The sequence below is a fragment of the Alexandromys fortis genome, unplaced genomic scaffold (genome assembly GCF_014885135.2).
Source record: "Alexandromys fortis isolate MF-2015 unplaced genomic scaffold, M_Fortis_MF-2015_v1.1 scaffold_87, whole genome shotgun sequence".
In the NCBI taxonomy this organism is placed as follows: domain Eukaryota; kingdom Metazoa; phylum Chordata; class Mammalia; order Rodentia; family Cricetidae; genus Alexandromys; species Alexandromys fortis.
Genome location: NW_026067971.1, coordinates 3437616 through 3459777, shown reverse-complemented (window position 1 = coordinate 3459777; position 22162 = coordinate 3437616). Strand labels below are relative to the sequence as shown.

At 41.5% G+C, this 22162-nt stretch overlaps 1 protein-coding gene across 5 annotated transcripts in view; it reads left to right on the top strand.

The window, feature by feature from the left end:
- The window catches only part of Mapk10 (mitogen-activated protein kinase 10), a 261644-nt gene that overhangs the window by 193463 nt on the left and 46019 nt on the right, over nt 1-22162 (top strand). For 3 of the 5 annotated variants that reach the window (XM_050155828.1, XM_050155832.1, XM_050155830.1), the window contains 5 exons: nt 808-866; nt 1691-1829; nt 2464-2629; nt 4933-5004; nt 21725-21907. In XM_050155828.1, the coding sequence (XP_050011785.1) occupies nt 808-866; nt 1691-1829; nt 2464-2629; nt 4933-5004; nt 21725-21907 (619 nt within the window). Of the gene's footprint in view, nt 1-807; nt 867-1690; nt 1830-2463; nt 2630-4932; nt 5005-13292; nt 13365-21724; nt 21908-22162 lie in introns of all 5 variants that reach the window. The other 2 variants (XM_050155827.1, XM_050155829.1) reach the window with 2 other exon arrangements.

The window sequence follows — 22162 nt, the reverse complement described above, 5'->3', positions numbered from 1 at the left end:
AAAAGCCATTGAATTTGTTTGTGCCCTGAAGTTGTTTTAACTATCAGGCTAAGATTTTTGTAAAGTAGGTTTCTAGTCATATCTGCATTTTAAGTAGAATATCCTCATTTGTTTATATTTTCATTTCCACTGACACGTCGATGTATAATATTTAAATGGGAAGACATATGGGGTTATTTATACATATAATTTATGTGGAATTGAGATGAATGTGGTGTTTTAGATTGATTTACTTTATCACATAATTCCCAAAATCACTGTCATAAGAGAGTAAATGGTTAGGACTGAATTTTGCTAACTCTTCAACTTGTTTTTTTGCCAATTTATCGTTAATGTCGTGCACAGTTCACCTCCCCACCCGTAGCACAGGGATACTCGTTGAGACAGTATTTAAACACGCTGGGACTTTTTCATTTGGAGGAAAAATGGTCCCTTCAAGGTTTTGGTGAGGATTTCCTCGTCTTTCTCTTCTTGGTGACTTTCCCTTTGTGGAGTCACCCTCTCGCAGCTTGTGTATGATCACGGAGCCACAAGAAGGAATACAATGCATAGGTCTTGTCTGGCTTGGTCCTGGCTCTGAATAGATGTTATAATTTCATTAGTAGCCTTCAGACAGGTTTTGTGTTCTCTCTGATTCCACTCTTCTGTCCTATGAGGCCATCCAGGAGAATTTCCCATCCTTTCTGTTTCCATCGTGGCTTTCTTTATTGACTGTCTTACACCTGGAATAAATACACTCATGCTTTAAAAATAATTAACTTTCTGTCTTATTTCTTTTCTTTGTCTCTTTCATGCTCTGTCTTCCAGATTATTAGCTTATTAAATGTTTTCACACCCCAGAAAACGCTGGAGGAGTTCCAAGACGTGTAAGTAATAAAACAACGGAAGTAATGAAGGAAGGTTGAGCCCCACCCTCACTCAGATAACTCCAGGGGAATGGCAAAAATAATAGCAATAGAAACAAAAAGGATGAAATTCCTTGCAAAGATCAAAGAGACCTAAGGGACAGGACCCAGGGAAGGAGGCAGCAGTGTTCAGTGCAGATTCCAGGGTGGTGTGACCTCCTGAAGGACACGCCTGCCTCCTTCTGGCCCATATGGTTTGTTGTTCCACACTCTTGGAATCTCAGGAAAGTAAGAAAGCCATATTAATTATTTGCTCATTGTTTCTGTAAGTTTCCAGGATGGGTCAGTTCCTTTTGAGAAACATTAACAAAGAATATGCTGCAATTTTTTTTGTTCTTTTCCACCTGTCTTTGCAGGGCCTTTAGTTTTGTGTAAAATGACCCTGTCTAGAAAGGCAGTGACAAACTGGCTGAGGGGCAGTTATTCTGGGCACAGTTTTTCTTCCACAGCTGCAGCACACTTTAGAAACCCCTGTCCTGATACCTTCCCTCGTTTGTAATCATAGTACTTAGGAGAGCGTTGGGGAAATGTAGGGAAAGTATGATCAATAAAGGTGAGAGAACAGATGGCCATGAACCACATACTAATTAGAGACGCTGCTCTCTGCCCGTGGGTTGTCGCTGCAGCTGTCAATCATGGTATACTTGGAATTTTCCCATCTTCTCGCAAGCAATCCCAGAGCTTGGAAGTTCAATAAAACATAGATGAAGAACAGGATTCCAACAGTGTTGGAAGGTCATGCTAGACCTCTCTTCTGGAACTAAGGCTGTGGATTTGCCTTCTAGTTACTTAGTGATGGAACTGATGGATGCCAACTTGTGTCAGGTGATTCAGATGGAATTAGACCATGAGCGGATGTCCTATTTGCTGTACCAGATGTTGTGCGGCATCAAGCACCTCCACTCTGCTGGAATTATCCACAGGGTAAGATCACTTGCTCTGGAACTGCAATGTACTGACTACTGCAGAAGAGAAAAAAACAGCTTTGAATTATCTTCTCGGGGAGAATTAGCACCCAACTGACTGATGTATAGAAGGGACTTCTATGTATGCTCTGGGAGAATTTGAGTTTATATTTTTGGTCACTGAAAGTCAACTTCTGAAGAGTCTTGTATTTCCTAGCCCACTGACCATGGAAGTTGGATGAGTAGCTGAACTAATACAATTCCTTTCTGGAAATACAAAGATTTTATAATCATACAGGTGCCCCCATGTATTCCCCTGTCAGGCCTAGAAATGACATTTACCCTTAAAGGTTTATGTTGTTCTAAAAAGAAACCTAAGAGATGACAAGAAATGACATGTTATTTTCACCAATGTGAGCCTAAATAATAAAAATGACGGTAAAGTCTTCTTCTGAACTTAAAATATTTTATTAGGACTTTTTTTTTTTTTTTAGAAATCTAAAACTACCTGTGACGTGTCACAGTGGTCCTGTGCTTCACAGGGGGTCCGCAGGCAGGCTGGCTGTTGCAAGGCTGCCCTGTGTAGCTTTAGGGGAAGAACTGCGGTCCCTGGAGATACTCACTTTCATTTTCGTCCCCGTTTCTGTCTTCAGGACTTAAAACCCAGTAACATAGTAGTCAAGTCTGATTGCACACTGAAGATCCTTGACTTCGGACTGGCCAGGACAGCGGGCACAAGCTTCATGATGACGCCGTATGTGGTGACGCGATATTACAGAGCCCCTGAGGTCATCCTGGGAATGGGCTACAAGGAGAACGGTAGGGATGTTTCCGGAAGAGCGAAGCAGGCTTCGTGCTTTAGATAACCGAGAGGCATGCTTGTTGTAACATAGATGACTTCTTTTGAAACGGAGCTTGCCTGCTCTTCGCATTCAGAGTTCTCTTAGATACCAGTGGGGGAAGGGGGTGGGGCGCGAAGGATGTGAAGGGGAGCTTCTGAGAGGCAGGCTTGGCCGCAGGAGCTCTAAAATGTGATAGCAGAAAAGACTTGCAAATAGGGCTCGCTCAATTGAGCAGTCAAGCGGCTGCTGATTGGCACACAGGCCTCAGAGAGGGAGAATCACTGCTAACTGCCCGACTCTTGGCTTTTGTGTAAAATCTCAGGTTAATAGCTCTGGTCCTCAGAAAAGATGCACAAAGAGATTACAGAATCCTGGATCAAGTCAAGTTAGCATCATTCAAACTATAACCTTCTTGTTCATATGTCAAATGCTCTGTAAGTAATATTTAGTGTAGTACTATCTAGTAAATCTTAAATAAATTCAAAAGGCCATATAAAGGAAAAAACATTAAATTTTACATTATTTCTTTGACAAGAAAGTCGGTCGAATATACATGAACATGTTGAAAGAAAGATATTTGAAATTCAAATTGAATTTTGATTGATTAAAATAGAGGGTTATAAAGTACGTCTTAGAAAGCCTTGTGATCTATCATTGTGTCTGGAATACCTATTATAAAGAGTCATGTTGAAAGCCATATCGAATATTCTGAGAAGTTAGATTTGTATATGTGCCCTGAATGCGGGTTTTTATGTTCTATATGTTTAATCCCTAGGGACCTATTTTCACACATTTCATCAAAACAACTACTATTTGAGTATAATTCCCGCAGAGGGTATTTGTGAGCCTTTGAAGTTAACAGCAATCATTTGCATACTTCCAGTCTAGTGGACCTTGTTACATTGCTCTCTTTGTCAGCCCTGAAGCAGGCCAGGTTCACTTGGACAGCCACTGCCAGAGCTGTGTCACCTTCTGACTTATGTTAATGGAGCCCTCCTCCTCTTTCTCCTGAGTGAAACCCAGGGAGGTTCAATTAGAGAGAAGTCCAGAACTGAGGACCAGAGTTACCAATAATGTATTGTATATTTTAAGGGGAAGAGTTGGAATGACCCCAAGCCAAGGCATTGATAAATGTGTGTGGTTTGGGATATGCTGACTACCTGATTTGATCATTACTCACAGTGTGCATACAGCAAATACCCTTAAGTATGATGACGGTGCCTCACAAAAACTAGGAGGGGTGAGGACGGACAGAGCCTGGAAGTCTGAGTTTGCCTGGTCTGTGTGTTTAGATCTTTGTCTCACAGACAGAAGGTGATCAGTCTTGTTCCTTTCTTTATTTGAGAGGTCTACGGAACAATGAAAAGCCTTCATTTCTGTGCACGGAGGTGCGCCTCATACCCTTGTGCCGTGTTCTGTCTCAGCTGAGGGTGGTTATCATGCAGAAGCCAAAACAGCTTGTCCTGCTTCAGGCATGCCCCTCCTGTGCACCTCACCCCTCCTTCCACCCCTTAAAGCAACTCTGCCCAATGTTTCTGTTTCAGAATCCCCTTGGCATTGATACATGAGAAACAGCGAGAGAGCTAAGGTCCGTAGGAGAGTGTTGGTTAACAAATAGGACGATCAGGACACAAACACGTGCACTTGAGTCCTAACACCTTTTCTACATTTTTCACTTTTCCACATCCCCTTTGTGCAGATGCTAATTTATCAGTTTTTTCAAACTATTTCAGAGAGAAGTTAGAGCTGATGCTTATCTCAAAGAATAATTTCTGATGAAAAATCAGCCCTGTAACACGGGAATTGCAGCCCCTCACCACAAAACTCGCCAACCATTTCCTAGTCTCTCAGATTTGGTTGAATGAACTTTTACTTGGGACAAAGGGTATTTATTCTCTTGCTGCCCACTGCACATAACTGCACAAAACAGAAAATGAACACAGTCACCCTACATGGATGAATCTAGCAAATGCTATCAAAACCGTCTCCAAGACCTTTAGTTGACGCCTACCTGGAGATACTGTTGGTTTAGTGAGTGTTCTTTTCCTGTCCAGGACACCACCAACTCCTGTCAACAAAGATGCAGTTTGGGCATCCATACAGTCCTTTGTTTTACACATGAATTCGAGCGCTCACTGCATGATAACACAATGTGGATTTTAACTCGCATTCAGCCACCTTAGGTGGAATGTGAGAGTCTTATCTTCCAGTCCCCCGAGCCAGTGACCTCAGTTAACCTTGCTTTCCTCCTCTGTCTTTACGCCCTCTCTCCTGTTCTAGTGGACATATGGTCTGTGGGATGCATCATGGGAGAAATGGTCCGCCACAAAATCCTCTTTCCCGGAAGGGACTGTATCCTTATACCTTTGGCTTCACCTGTTTCCGTTTCTCTCCCTTTAAATTCGTAACGATTTTCCCAGCAGAGGAAAGACAGAAGCAGGAAGTTGGGTAAGTGGAGCGCTTCTCACAATGAAGTGATGATTTCTATACCCTCACCAGCCTGCAGATGCCTACCACAATAACTTCTGCTAATTAATTTTCCAATAGACTTCTTCTTAAACCGCTTTCTTTTCTAGACGCCAAAATAGGAACATTGTTTCTCAGAATTAATGGATACTACCAGACTCTAAATGAAAAACAAACAAAACAACAACAAAAACATAATTAGCAAAAAGAGTTCACTATTTTCAAGTCGTTTCCCATTTTCTTTCTAACGCTATTTATGATCCACAACATTTGAGTATGATTTCCCTACTCACTCTCCCTGACATTCAAGCTCTAGTCTAGGGATCCATATGTAGACAGGTTTTTGTTTTTGTTTTTTTTGTTTGTTTTTTTTTTGGTTTTTCGAGACAGGGTTTCTCTGTAGCTTTGATGCCTGTCCCGGAACTAGCTCTTGTAGACCAGGCTGGCCTCGAACTCCCAGAGATCCGCCTGCCTCTGCCTCCCGAGTGCTGGGATTAAAGTCGTGCTCCACCACCGCCCGGCTCTGTTGACAGGTTTTACTAGGCCGCAGCAACATGCATGACCCTAGTAAATTGTGAACCTTCACCCTTAGAAACTCTGATTATTAATCAAATGAACAGAGGTCAGGTGACTTTAATAGGACTTCATTTGCTTGAGTTTGAGATGTTGAGCTTTGGTAGATAAATAGGTTATTATGGGGCTCAGTGGGTGGAGTGCCTACTGCACAGGAGTGAGCACCTGAGTTCAAATCCCTAGCACGCTTGTGAAAGCCAGGTGCAGAAGCACACCTCTGTAACTGCAGTGGTGGGGCAGACCTGCCTGCCAGCCAGCTTAGCCAATCACAGAGCTCCAGGTCTCCTGACTGAAAACCCAAGGTGGAGTGTGACTGGGGGCCACACCTGACAATGACCTCTGACCTCCGCCTGCACCTACACACTTGAGCATGCACACATAAAGATTAGGACATTGATTTTCCAGCTAAGTTTCTTATAGGACTGTGTACAAATGAACATTACATAAGCAGAAGAATTTCTTCAGTGACCAGAGGTTGACTCTCTAGTGAAAGGACACATTTGCGTTTATGACGTGTAGGAAATAAACTTCACAAATTAACTGGAGAACATCCTTTGACAAGCGCACAACAGCTTGCTGATGGATGCCAGTGCCAATTATGGTCGACACTTACTGATAACTTCAATAACAGTACAGTGTTAGCTCATAAGAATTGTTAAATAAGAGGTTTTGGATTTTGTCAATAAGAAACATGGCAGATTATTACTCATTTTATTTGAGAAAGTTCTATTAAGTAATCCCTTTATTATGTAAGAAAGATTATAATTTCATTTCAACATGAAAAGAAAGGTTACAGTTCAAAGCTTATGACTCGATAAGAAGCTAATAGCAAACGGGCATTCATGCTTTCTGCTGGACATTGGTGTGATATTTGCTGAGTCCCAGCATTAACGCAAGCGCTGGTCTCTTCTAGCCCTTCAGTGGTAAAGACCCTGGGCAATGCGTTACTTCTCAGCACTTGAAATTAGAGATTGAATTACAAGCTCTGAATGAATACAATGCTTACCACTATCTAAAGATACACAAAGCTTGTGAAATGAACCAGTGATGACCTCATTATTGAATTCGTGCTAAGTGACAGAACTTTGAATGTATTGAGGTAAAACATATATTGATAAAATTGATTTTACCTGTTCCTTCCTATTCTTTTTTATTGTTAATAAGAGCACATTTTAAATTGTGTGCACAATTTGCACTTGGTGCTGTTGTCTTTCTTATTGGACAGTGCTGGTCTAGAGGGAGGAAAGTGTGATAGCCTTCTGTCTATAATCCATTTTACATAATTATTGGCCTCGTGTGCCTTTGTCCATAGGCACATTTCGCATGTGATCTGATAATTTTTTTTTACATCATGTCAGTTACCTGTAGTTTGAGGGCCGTTTGCATAACCACTGTGGCTGAACAACATTGTAATCCATATTCTCTTGTCAGTGTGCTGATCTTACTCACAAGCCGGAATTATTCCTTGTGCTTTTGCCTTTGGAGTATCATACATTAAAAACAGAGACCTCTCTATTGCTGTTCAGAGTGGAGCTGTAGTCTCTGTGGGTTGCCCACCCATGAAGACAGGCGAGGATTTCTCATCAGTGTGGGACATGGCTGCTCCAGGTCCCTTTTCCCACAGAGCGAGGGCACCCAGTGAGCTGTAATGTAGGTCTCCACTTCTCCTCGGGGTTGCACTTCTGTCTTGACTGTTGAAACTCAACAGCTAACACAATTAGAATAAACTGAAACTTTTAAAATCTAAATTGATCCTTCAGCAACACGGAGATAATCACATCATTGATGGTGTTCTGATTTTCAAAAAAATAAATAAGATCTTTCGGGGCTTTGCCTTTATTTTTATTTTTTTTTTAAGAAAAAAAAAGGCAAATCCCTGAAAGATTTTTGAACCTGAAGTAAACCTGTGTAAAAGTCAGTATATAAAATCTGCATCCTGTCACATGTGACTGCAGTTTAGTCTCTGGTGCAGAGAGTGTAGAATGTAGCAGGTAGTTGCGTGTTGTGTACCTTTATTGAGAATGGTTACTACGCAGAACACAGGTCTTTGACAGCCAAGCTGACGGTCCTGTGTGATGCAAGCCTACCACACTGTCACTTTCTGATGAGGATTTCCTATTGTCCTTAGAGCAAGATCAGGCCATTGAGGTGACTCCTTAACCTACAAAGGTCAGGCACAAGGATGTGGTGGTTTCCTCAGAGAACAGCCATGGCGATATGTTAGTGTAATAGAAATAATTCTAGAGTTTGCTGGAAGTAATATCGAAGTTTAATATATGTTAATTGAGACTTTGATTAGTTCATCTGTAGGCTCTGCTACTTAGAAATGTTAAAATATGTTTAAATTAATTAATATTAATAAGAGATTCAAATTATTTTGACTGGAAAATGATGCAATAGTCTATATCCAATATTATTTCTTACCTCTCACAGGACTTTTATTTCTGTGTGTAAAGCAAAAACATTAAAATTCCTTTGCAAATCAGAAAAACCTTATCAAATTTTTACCAACAACTTTTTTTTCACTTAATCTATCTTTACTTTTTAAGAAACATTGTGGACTTTTCTGGGAGTTTGATATTTTCCTGATGCCATCACAGGGTAGTTTACTCACTAGTGAATGAGGATGTTAGCAAAGATATGCAATTATAAACATAAAAAAACACAGAGCTCCAGGGACAGGGCTCATTTGGTAAAGTATTTGCCTTGTATGCACAGAATCACGAGTTCGGTTGTGAGAACACATCTAAGAGACTAGACATTGCTGGACATTCTTGTAATGCTGCCACCAGGGACATTAATTCAGGCAAATCCTTGGGATCACGGGCAGCCAGTCTAGCTTATCCAGCAGACTCCAGGCTAGTGAGAGACCCTGTCTCAGCAAATGGTGGGCATAGCCTGAGGAATGCTGCCTGAAATTGTCCTTTGGCTCCATGTGTGTGTTCACACATAGGCGGATGCACCTGCTCACCTGTACACATGAATATACACACGTGTACAGAAAATGTATATAGAATCAGTCTTATTTGCTTTCCATTAATTAATTTGTTAATTACTATAATATTTAAATGTTTCTAACTAATTTTCTATTGTGCATTAACTCATTCAATTTTCACTATAGTTTTATGATGAAAATAAATTCCCTCATACACACACACACACACACACACACACACACACACACTGTTTACAGAGTACAGAGAACAGGGCCTTCTGCCTTCCATGTGAATTAGTTTCTTCCAGGAAGTTTATAGTGAAGCAACTTCAAGTTGCTTCATTAGAGCTTTTCCCAAAACCCTGTGCATCCCTCCCCTCCCTCTGTGCACTTATCCCAAGTCTCAGCCTGGCAGCACTGTCTTCTGGGGTCCCAGAGACTCCACGGCACCCTTGCACTGTCCTCTGGACCCCAGCGACTCCACGGCACCCCTGCACTGTTCTCTGGATTTCAGAGACTCCATTGCACCCCTGCATTGTTCTCTGGACCCCAGAGACTCCCACAGCATTCTTGCACTGTCCTCTGGACCCCACTTCACCCCTGCACTGTCCTCTGGACCCCAGGGACTCCACTGCACCCCTGCACTCTCCTCTGGACCCCAGGGACTCCACTGCACCCCTACACTGTCCTCTGGATACCAGAGACTCACACGGTACCCCTGCACTGTCCTCTGGATACCAGGGACTCACACGGTACCCCGCACTGTCCTCTGGACCCAGAGACTCCACGGCACCCCTGCACTGTCCTCTGGACCCCAGAGACTCCCACTGCACCCCTGCATTGTCCCTCTGGATACCAGAAACTGCCACTGTACCCCTGCACTGTCCTCTGGACCCCACTGTACCCCTGCACTGTCCTCTGGACCCCAGGGACTGCCACGGAAACCCTTGCCTTTTATTGAGCCTTTTTAACGTCTGTTTTTTTTTCTATTGAAAATATTTTTTCACACAATATATTCTGATCACCTTTTCCTCTCTCTTATCTTTTCCCAGATCCTCCTCACCTCTTCACCCATCCAAATCAATGTTTTCTTTTTCTCTCTGTTTAGAAAACAAATAGTCAAAATCAGCCAAACAAACAAACAAAAACAGTACAACAACAACAGGAAAACAAACAACAAACAAAAAACCCTGGAAAAACCAGAGGAGAATTGAGAAAGAGAAAGCATGAGAAAAACACACACAGAGACATGCGCACACACACATACATACAGACATGCACACATACAGACATGCACACATACAGACATGCACACATAAACAGACACACACAGATATGCACTCAGAAGCATCCACACTTAGACACACACACACAGGAACACACATACACACACACACATGCAAACAGACACGCACACAGACATGCACTCAGAAGCATCCACACTTAGACACACACACAGGAACACACATATACACACACACACATACAAACAGACACGCACACAGACATGCACTCAGAAGCATCCACACTTAGATACACACACAGGAACACACACACAGATAAACAGACACAGACAGACACACACACACACACACACAGAGAAGCAAAACTCATGAAAACACAAATTAGGGCTTCTCTCCTTAGGGAAGATGCTGTTTAAAAGGAAGAAGTAAGAATTTAGAATCAGCTTGCTTCTGTCAGAAACTTCAGATGTTTCAGAAAATTGATGACTCTATTTTAACAACATCTGGAAATGCTCAAAGTTTCTTTTAAATGAAGCAACACATTATCTGAGTATGATAGTCTCAAATACTTTGGCTCTCTGCCTGTGCAATGCAGATGTACACAAGCAGGCACACACACATGTACATGCACACACACACATACATGCACACACACAGGTACATGCAGAGAGAATGGAGATTCATACCAGTTGGAAATAAATATATTAGATATTATGCCAATAACTGTCCATTGAGAGGAAAGCAACATAGGAATCTTGTTCCCATTCTGACGGCTGATATTATGGACTATATACTTATATACACATATACATATAGATATACATGGATCATTTCTGAAAATACTACAAGATTTTATTCTAAAAGATAAACTGGTCAGTTTTAGGAGAGAAGTGACCCAGCATTACGTCACACTCCTATATTCCCAGATTTTCCTTTTAATGTGGAAATAGTCATTGCATATTGCAGCGATTCTCCACTCTCCTAATGCTAGGACCCTTTAATACAGCTCCTCATGTTGTGGTGACCCCAACCATAAAATTGTTTTCGTTGCTACTTCACAACTGCAATTTTACTACTGTTATGAATTGTAATGTAAACAGCAGATATGCAAGTTATCTGATATGTGATTCTTGTAAAAGGATCGTTGAACTCCCAAGGGAGTCTTGACTCACAGGTTGAGAGTTGCCTTAGAGACTAGGAGCCGTTCCACGGAGCCAAGGGTGATTTGACATGTAGTGTTCCATTCTAAGTGGCTTCAGCCGTGAAGTGGGCGCCTAGTGAGCAGTTAGGTTCGCTCATTTTAAACAAACAAACAAAAACTATAAAAAAGATATGTTGTATTTGAATATAAATTATGTAACTAGAGACATCTTTTTATGTATTTAGTTTCTACATGTAATACAACGTACATATGTGTTATATGACAATATAAAGCTAGTTTATTGAAAACTTACTATCACCAGGCATCATGGAAAGGGATTTACCAGAAATACAGTATTAAAATCTTTTAAATTCTACACAATAAATGCTTTTTATTACTGACATTTTAGAGGGTAAAAGTAACATCTAGAGAGGTGAAGTTGGTCAAGGTCATATGACAGTAAAGTGGCTGAGATAGTCTGAAGCAGGAAGAAGGGTGTAGACATATCTGCCAGGGGGCTGTAGACTATCATCTGCTAGAGATACTGTAGACATAACTTCCAGAGGGACTGTAGACATCTTTCAGAGGGGCCTATAGACATATCTTCCAGAGGGACTGTAGAAACCACCCCCATATGGGAAAGAGAAACAGATACAACAAAGCCTAGATAAGTCTTTGGCAGGAAGCCTTTTCCAAACATTTACAGACATGCAGGAGATCACACGGCTGTGCTTTAATTACTTGCCTTTCTTCTTTAACCTCCCCTGTACCACACACATTCACACACTTACACAAGTTATACAAACATACTGCACATACACATGACAATACTACAAACACACACACTACACAGGTCACAGACATTCACACTCCGACATTATATATACTCAAATGTGCAAACTACACACACATTACACATACATGCTACACACACAGTATACTTACCACATTTATAGTGTATAGATACATCCACACACTACACACACTAGATACACTTGCACTCACACCACACACACCACATATAGATGAGTCACTTTGGGACAGAGTGATAAAAAATACTTGAGCAATTTAAAAATAAAACACTTTCCCAGAGCTGTTCCTTTTTTTTCCCCTTTCTTTCCTCAAAGATTCTGAGCGCAGCAGCCTCTCGTGAGGCCGTGATTACTGGATGCTGCTAACTCATCATGATGGACACACAACCATTTGCTGTCTTTCCTTGATAACTTGCATGGCACGTGTTTTCCTGAAATGGAAGCAAACACATATACACTCCTCTGGCTTTAGGAACTAAGCAATGGACACCTTGGGTTTCGCCCCAGTGAGAGTTCACAATGGAAAGAATCTCCAGGGACCTCCTTCAGGACTCTGCCAAATTACTACATGTAATTTGAAGCCCAAGTGGAGCGAAGCCATGAGGTGCTGCTGTCCCACCCCTCCCCTGTTTGCTCCACTTCCCAGCATCCTCCCCTCCCTGCGTCCTTGCCTGCCTGCCCGGCTCAGTTCTGGATGATAACTCGCAGTAGCAGGGAGACCACTGTAATTGACCCTGACGTTCCAGGTTCCCTTTGATGTTCAGTCCCAGAAGCGTTTGCTCTCTAACCTTCCTTATTTCATGTTGAACAGTCGCGTTTGAATAGCCAGCGCCTTCTGCACTACAAAAGCCCGTATTTATGGGAGCCGACGAGACTTCCAGCTGAGAAACTGCTCCTTTGATGGGATTCAATGATGGAGCCCTCATATTCCAAAACACTCGTCCTCCAACAGGCATTTCTGCTTCTGCAAACTTATTCATATTTATAAACAAGCATAAATGCCTTTTATAAAAGAAATTTTCCTTTGGGATGCTAGCTGCTAGCTTTTCTTCCCCTCCTTTCTCATAGATGGCACATAAAAGAATGAAAATGAAATTGATTCACGTGCCTCCCATATTAACACAGCCTGGGATAATTTTCAATACAAATCACTCAGATTCCAGCCGATGAATGCAAATTAGATCTTTTAAATCAGAAGTGAGAGAAAGCATTGAATTATAATTGCAAAGTAATATAGTCAGACACCAGTAGCTTCAGATGGCTTTGTTGGTTCCGCTATGCAGCAGAAAGGGCTGGGCATTTAGTGTGAGTCCCCTTCTACCTCAGAGCCCTCTTGGTCAGGGACCAGCCTCTGCCTCAGTCAGGGAAGTTCAGACAACGAGTCTATGGTGTGAGTGGCCTTGATGTTTTATTTATGTATGGATCTATTTCCGTGTTCTTGTTTATACTCATTTCATCTCTGTTTCCAGTTGACATGTGGTCGGTAGGGTGCATCATGGGAGAGATGGTCAAAGGCACAGTGCTGTTTCCTGGCACTGACCGTATCCTTCCCTGGGGCCGCGGGTCTCTGTGCAACCTTCTCACCTGGTTCCTTTTGCTTTTCCAATGCAAGACTGTTGAAGATCTCCATGGCCCTCGGAGAGCTTCTGTGAGATCAAATGTCAAGTATTTTCCAGCTCGCTTCATGGTAGAATGAGCTTGTTTCCCAGAAAGACCTTCCGCGGATGGGACAGCGTGAGATAGGGGAGGCTCAGCCTGGTGTTGAAAGCTCTGCCTTACTTCAGCTCTGTCAGATTCCAAGACTGTTGTACTGTTCTGTTTGCAGAGATTCAAAAATGAAGACACATATGTAGCTAGATAATAAATGACCGAGCCAGTGTTCACACTGGAGCTTTATCGTTTTAAATCATAGGAAATTAACACTCCCTTAGAATGGAGCGCTTAGCTCACCCACAGGTGAGATTTGTTTAAAACAGAACACGCCTGCACATCTCACTTCCCCCTCTCTTCAAACAGCCTGTCTCGTTGACTTCATTTATAGGAAGAGTGGTTTCTCCAAACCTGCTCTTACCTTCTCAGATTATTAACTAGCAATATTTAAAGCCTCACTGATTAACAGTGACTAGATAAAACATCTGGAGAAGTCATTTAAATCACTTAGAGGAGAAAAAGCAACCCTCTCTGAAATAGCAGCTGATGGATAGGAGTCCAGAGGGCCCAGCGCAGACATGCGGTGGGCAGCCCCTAGCAACAGCCCACCAACCCGCTTCTGTAGGCAAAATGACCACCTTGACACTTTTGACAATGTTCTATCTTCATCGTTGTAAGGGGAAAACTGAACTGAAGTGCTCTCTGTTTGAAAGCAGTTCTGAGTCTCTAATTATGGGCTAATAGCTAATTAATCTGATTAATAACATCATGGGATTATGCACTGGCTTTAAGTTTTTAACACCCTACCATCTCCATGAATAACAAAATGTGTGTGTGTGTTTCATACACAGTTCCACACATATGTGTATAGTATAATATAACTCCATATTTTCCTTAAGTTTAAAGGGTGGCGGTGGCGCACGCCTTTAATCCCAGCACTCAGGAGGCAGAGGCAGGTGGATCTCTTTGAGTTTGAGTCCAGCCTGATCTACGGAGTGAGTTCCAGGGCAGGTGCTACACAGAAAAACCCTTTCTAAAAAAAAAGAGAACAATTCAGAAATTCACAAAGTGTTAGAGAGTGATCAAAGAAAGATAGCAACACCTATCTTTAGCCTACACATGTGTGCACACAGGGGCACCCATATATGCACATCTGTGTATACCCCCTCACACACATGCACATACACCTATACTGATTATACAGCATATAAAACACCACCAATAAATAAAAAGATAAACTGTTTGTTTCCATTTTTGCTAAAATTCTTTTCTCTGACCTTAAAATATGACACTCGGACTTTAAAAATCTTTCTGCGTATATTGCTATTCTGTTTTTACTAATGCATCTTATTAAATGGTGTTTATAAATTAGTGCCATTGTTAATTCTGTTCTGAAGATATATTGCACTTGCTCAAAACAGGACTATTTCATATTTCCAAAAAGAACCAAAAACTAGAATTTCTTTCATTCCCCATGAGTCAGCTACTTTTTTCTTAATGTTTGGGAATAAATTTGAGTTAGTCCATATGTTCTTTGTTCTTCCGGAAATTCATTTGAGTTGAATTACTGCGGATTAAAGCAATGTTTGCCACCTGAAAACTAGACTCATGGTTCCACGGCCGATTGTAGCACACTGCAAGATTCCCCAATGAATTAGCGAACACAACCCAGAATTATTAAAATCCTTCTTTGGGAGAAGTGGCTGTTTAACTTGACTGTCAAAACCCCTAGTGGACAATTCTTAAGGCCACTGTGGTGTCCCAAGATCACACCATGCAGACCTAATGTGAGGCTTTGATCTTGATTTTTTTTTTCTGAGTATCTTGAGACAAAGCCATCAATTTCATGGGGGAACCAGTTACCTGTTCGAGCACATTGGTGTATTTTAAGTTAGTCTTTTAGATGCACGTGGTAACCACTGACTGTGATGGAGTTTGCCTTTCAGGTGCAGAATGTGTTATTTACCTTAGTAGGTATTCCTTATCGAAGATAACCTGTTTGAGGAGGAAAAATGAGACTGAAATCTATAAAAGGGGGCTGGAGAGGATGAATCCGTCAGATACGACCTGTTCAATACATTACAAAGTCAGTAAGCACATGTGTTTGAAAGCATCCTCAAATGTTTTCTACAGGCCCTTCCATATCAGCTGTGCACATCATTTGGATATAGTCGCACAGAAAATGGGCTTTAATCAAACTTTCACGCTCTTTACATGACAAAGAAGACAACACACTGTCTGTGGCGGGAAGTTTAGAAACCAGACAGCCAATAGTTCTTAAAGTTGTAACTATTTCATGAATATATTTTTAAAATATATATAAATAACTCTCATTCCATCTTAATGTTTTTAACTCTGTACAGACCAATAGGAGTTTAGCTTCAGAGGAGGAACAGACGGCTCAGAGGCTAAGAGCACTGGCTGCTCTTGCAGAGAACGCTGTTCCCGTTCCCAGCACCCACAACTGTCCATAACTCCAGTACCAGGGAAACCAGGGGGAAGTCTTTCTTCTATAATTTTGAATTATTTTATTTTTTAGATTAGTATATAATTATATTATTTTCCTTTTCCCTTTCCTTCCTTCAAACCCTCCCATGAACCACACTTTGCTCTTGTTCAAATTCATGGTCTCTTTTTATTAATTGTTGTTCCACATACACCACACACACACACACACACACACACACACACACACCTAAATACATACATACAACCTGCAGTAGTCTGCATAATGTTACTTGTATGTATAATTTCAGGGCTTAACATTGGATATTTATTTGATACAATTGGTATGCTAGGCTGGAAGCTGGAGATTGTCTTCCTCCTTAAGTTTAAATATAAAAATCTTTACCAATGTCATTTGGCATGTACTTTTCAACAGGGTCACATGTAACCCAGGCTGGCCTTGAACACACTGTTCAGTTCGAATTCTGCATGGACATCTGATTCTCCTGTTTCTACTTCCCAAGGGCTCAGCTCACAGGTATGCCCCACACTGCATGGTTTATATGGTGCGAGGGATTGACCCAGGGCCAGGCACGCTAGGCAAGCTCTACCACTTGAACTGTTACCCTAGCTCTGTTTTCCTGACTTCACAGAAATTTGATTGTCTCCTGTTAACAATACGGCGTACACAGTCACACCCAGAAATGAATGTGGTCTTCCAGAGATGTGTCCAGGATGGATAACAGTGTCCTGCCGCCTACCTTAGAGTCAGTGTGGTCAGTGAAACTATTGGCCTTAATGATGTCACAAATGTGGACGGGGCTTTGAGCTTCCTCACCTCTAAATATGGATGCCAAACCTGCAACCACATGCAGATAAGATAGACCTTTGTTTGTGAAGCCAGAACGCTGCACCCGGAGGACGCTGCCATTCACTCCAGAGAATGAATGCTGCCACCGGAGGTTAAGAACGGTCTCCTAAAGAGCCTGTCCAGATGAGGAGGCTAGGAGGTGAAGCTCCAGTAGCTTAAAAAATGTTGCTTCTGCCATGTATATTAATACACTTTAGAAAATGTAACTCTTGTCTGCTTTTGATTTGTAAAGAGCGGTTACAATAATAGATTTATAAGGGCTGGAGAGATGGCTCAGTGGTTAAGAGCATTGCCTGCTCTTCCAGAGGTCCTGAGTTCAATTCCCAGCAACCACATGATGGCTCATAGCCATATGTAATGAGATCTGGCGCCCTCTTCTGGCATGCGGGCATACATGGAGGCAGAATGTTATATACATAATAAATAAATAAAATCTTTAAAAAAAAAGACTGCAGATTTTAAAAATACGGGTTAATTTAAAAAATAGATTTATAAGAAAAAACAGTGATAGTGAAAACCACAAGCATCGCATGTCCAACAGCAGGCCCCATAGGTCCATCCTCACTGAGCCACTGAGTCAGGCTCAAGATTGTCCACCCTGGCTGACCATACGACCTCCTGTGTTCGCTCCTAAGGAACGTGCTGTTAATGAACTGTGTCTTAAACATTTCTTCATATTTTATGTTATCAGAAAATTATTTTTGAGACAGAAAAAATATTCCCAAATGCAAAGTAACACAGCTAAAAACTGTGTTCTCCCCGTACAAAGCCTTGGACACACCATGCAAATCATTTACCCATGAGTTGAACCCGAAGTTAAGTGGTGTGTGTTGGTGTTGCAGGGAGTTTTTGTAAGTTTTCAACAGTGTGAATATTTGAGTGTGTGAACATGGTTTCATAGCATGACACTGAGTTCACAGCACACGGGCTCTCCCGTCATTTCACTTGGAGACTGCATCAGTCGACATTTTGTCCTCCAGAGCTGAACCAATGCCACCTAGCCACACCCGACACCACGCCTATGCAGCGGCTAGTTAGAGATGAAATGGCATCTTCTGGAACTTTCCAGGATGGATATCACAGATGGCAATGCTTCCTTTAGAAGATGAGCAAAGAACTGGGAGAGAAATGTTGGTGGTTTTGAAGTTGCTAATGAAGGCTTTAGCATTTTCACACTGACGACTGAATAGCGGGTCTAAGATAGTAAATGATTAGGCATGTCAATATCAACTCTAGAAACACCATGTGTAGGAACAGAATAATCAAAGACAGGAGAAAACAAAAGAGTAATTCAAACTGCATGGCAGAGAAAAATCCCAGAGAGCTCTCTCTCTCTCTCTTTTTTTTTTTTTTTTTTGGCTTTTTGAGACAGAATTTCCCTGTCCAGAACTTGCTCTGTAGACCAGGCTGGCCTTGAACTCACAGAGACTTTCCTGCTTCTGCCTCCTGAATACTGGGAGTAAAGGCATGTGCCACAACTCCCCGGCTCCCAGAAAGCTCTTTAAGCGTCTTCTGAAGGCAGAAATGGCAGAGCATACATTTCATTCACAATTATAACCCAAATAACCAGAAAGCAGAAGGCATTTCACATCAGTCCATTCATCAGGGGATGTTCCTCAGAAAGTTCTCCAATCTGGGACACTAAGTAGCACTTAGAGTCTGAGTTCTCAGTCTGCCGGAAAAGCTGGCAGCCTTGTGGCTCCAGCGGCTCATCCCTCATCCCTTAAGTGTACTCTGCTCCATTTCCCTGGGATGGTACCACTCAGGAAACTCCTTAGTAGCGACCAGTCACCTTTGCAAAGGATCTCATTTACTCCCAAGAGCAAAGGGTTTGCAATACCACTCTATTTAATCTGCAGTGAATTTAGAATTAGATGAGGAAATTTGCTGTCATAATTTTTATTAAGTGTCATTTTCCCGTTAGTAGTCAAGGCCTTAGATAATTTATCTCAGGGTGGCATTTTCTGAAATGACAGATCTGATATGGAAGCACATGCTTTTACTACTCTTCGTTTGCTGTGCAGGATGAGACTAGAGTATTCACCTCCTTCTTCTGCATAGCATACAAATGCCTCAACACTGTGCCTTCATCAAATGATATTAACAATTAATTTATAAAGGATACATCATATGATGCCAGCATTTTATACCAGTACGTTCTTTTATATTTAAAAGTACAAATCGAGGTAGCAGAGGACACGTCCCTGGTAAAGACTGAGACAAGCTCACTGAAGATGCTCTCGGAGCGACACGGCCCCTGGTAAATCACATCACGAACTTCAGACCAACGTGAGTCAGCTCCTCCTATCACATTAGCTCCAGACGCCTGTTTTCTTCACAAACACTGACTTGAACGCGAGGAAAACAGATCCTCCTTGTCCAGACACCCAGACATTTGTAGAAGGAAAGGGCTTGAAAGGAGTGTGTTGAGCGAAGGCACTCTGTCTTAAAGAGGGTTGCGCCCAGAATTTGTTGCAAGACTGTTTATCAACCTCGCTGACACAGTCTTGATTGTTCTGGTTTCTCTAGGTCCTGAATGATGCTTCATTTAAAAACGCTCTCGGGTAGGAAAGCTTGCCCAGTGCTGTTAGAGACGCAAATCATTTTCTGAATTCCAGGATATGTGACTTGTCTTAAATTTTTTTTATCAAAAATCCCATAGAATTGTCTGAGGGCTGCTTCTTTGGATGCACTGAGTTATGGGCAGGGTACGGCCACTTAGAATCCCAGCACTTACCAGGAAGAGACAGGAAGGGTGTCGGGCTTCAGAGCCACTCTACAAGTCTGACGCTAAGCTGAGCTACAAAAAATTCCTGCAAAGAAACAACAAATAAATTAAAAGTCACAGTTCTGTGTTGGAGGTTTTTATTGAATACTTTCATGACTCTAGTTGAACGAAATTAGAATAAAATAATGGGTTGATGATATTTTACCAAACTTGTTAAGATGACTTCTTTGTAGGAAATCTAGAAACTTGGCCTCCTTTAAACATGGTGTTAATCCTCACTCTTTAGAATTCAGAGCAAGGTTGAGTCCTGAGTCACTGACAGCCTGGCATGGCATGGAAACCCAGTCACAGTAGAGGAAGTCTCTCTTCATGTTTACAGTGATAACTGAGCTTTAAACTCCATGAACACTGTTCTAAGTACTGAGATCTGTCATCCACCCATCTGTCTGTCTGTCTGTCATGTATCTATCTCCCTAACTCCCTATCATCTTTCCTGTCTACTTATATGTTATCTATAGCCATAGACTATAGCATGAGGTTTTGCAGGAGAGTGACTAAGCAATCCTGCATAGTGAATTTCTTTATTTCCAATAATTCTGATTCCCATCTGTACTCTGTGACACCCACAATGGCCATTGAAGCTTCACTGACGTTTGTACTTGGCTCATTCTTGCTATTTCCATGCTAGGGAACACACCTCCACTCTTCCAGCTGCATTCCATTTCCAGACAGTCCACGGCAATTTGTAGTTTTTATTATAATAACTGTTATTCATCCAGGTTGTAAGGGAGGTAGAAATTTGCAGTTAAGTTGCTTTTATCTTTGTTTGAATGCCTGCCTACCATTTGCAGTTTATATTTAGGTTAAATACGGTTTCTTCTTTTACCAGGCCAGACTTTTTGGTTCAACTCTTGAATAGCAAAAAGGAAGGACCTTACAAACCTTAATTAGTTAGCATTATGTTAAAGGTCTTTGAAGGGCCTCGTGTTACTGTAGTAGGAAGAAAATGACAGCGAAAGGATGGGGTTGTACAAGAATAAAGGTAGCTGCAGATGGAATTAGTGCAAATCTGCAAGACTCAATCCTGTTTGAAATCAGCTGCTTTTAGCGCATCCTTTAGAGCCCGCCCTGTCTATCATTCTTGAAGGTCTGACACATCAGACACTAGCGAGAAATGAGAAGAAAATCTGAACCACTCAGTTACAAGAGGTTAGGAGGGGTGTAGGGAAGGGCTGTGCATTGATCACTCAGTGCTAATTACAGGTAGACAGAGGGACCGTGACAGACAGAGGGACCGTGACAGACAGAGCGACCGTGACAGACAGAGGGACCATGACAGACAGAGGGACTGTAGAGAGTGACTATGACAGACAGAGGGACAACGGTAGACAGGCTGGCTGCAGGTGACATAAAAAGTCCTGCAAGCTTCCCACAGCCTTCCAGAAAAAGAAATAAATGTCATGAATGCATAATACAAATCTGAAATGACAGACACTTGAGCAGTTCACAAATGTATATGCACATCGAAACTTTGCAATGTACTCCACAGATATTCACAGCCGAACAGTGTTAGCACAATGACCCCAAATGTGATGATTATACGCAGAAAACATTGTCAATGAGATTTCCTCATTTTTAGAAAAGGAACAAAAATATCTTAAAGGCAATTTAGAGAAAACATAAATAAATATTATTTACAGTATTTGTATGCCTACTATTCTAAAAATAAAAATGACTGAGGTAACCTTAGGATAAAATCCTATAATGAAATGAGATCATTTTAATTCTAAATCACATGATTATTAAAATTTTATTTTATTAAGGTGTTTTTCTTGTATTATTTGAATCTTTGAATTCTTACAAACAAGAGAGAATATCTTGCGATTTGTCCTTGTATATTTTAACCATAATCACGATTATATAAGTGCTACTTTGCCATGTTATATTTGAATAATATTTTTATTTTTATAAAGCAGAGACAACTTCCCATTTCTGCTTCTGTTAAATAATAGTAGTTCTCTAAAAGCACACAATTTCCAAAAATTGACTTATAATTCCAAGAGTGTTCATGGGCAGGCTGTCAGCTTTGATATCACCCTTTGTCCTGTGTTGCTTAGTGAAATTCCAGCCATGCTGAAGGGCTCAGCTCCAGTGACAGGTGACTGCCCGGGTCTGCACTTCTTTTCCCTTAACCATTTCCTCCCCAGATATTGACCAGTGGAACAAAGTCATTGAGCAACTAGGAACTCCGTGTCCAGAATTCATGAAGAAATTGCAGCCCACAGTCAGAAACTACGTGGAGAATCGGCCCAAGTATGCAGGCCTCACCTTCCCAAAGCTCTTTCCTGATTCCCTCTTCCCAGCCGATTCCGAGCACAATAAACTTAAAGGTGAGCATCAGGCCCAGCTTGCCAGCCACAAAAAGGCACCTGTTAGGTCTTCCCTTGACAGGCATTGGTGCAAGAGGAGGTGATTTCGACAATAATCTGTCTTGGTTAACTCTTTTATCTGGGTTATTTAGAATCTTGAAACCATTTTTTTGAAATGTACATTTACAAGGTCAGTGTATTTTACTTTGAAAACATATCTTCAATCTTTTTTTAAAAATTTTAACACAGATTTTTATCTGTAAATTCTTGTAGACA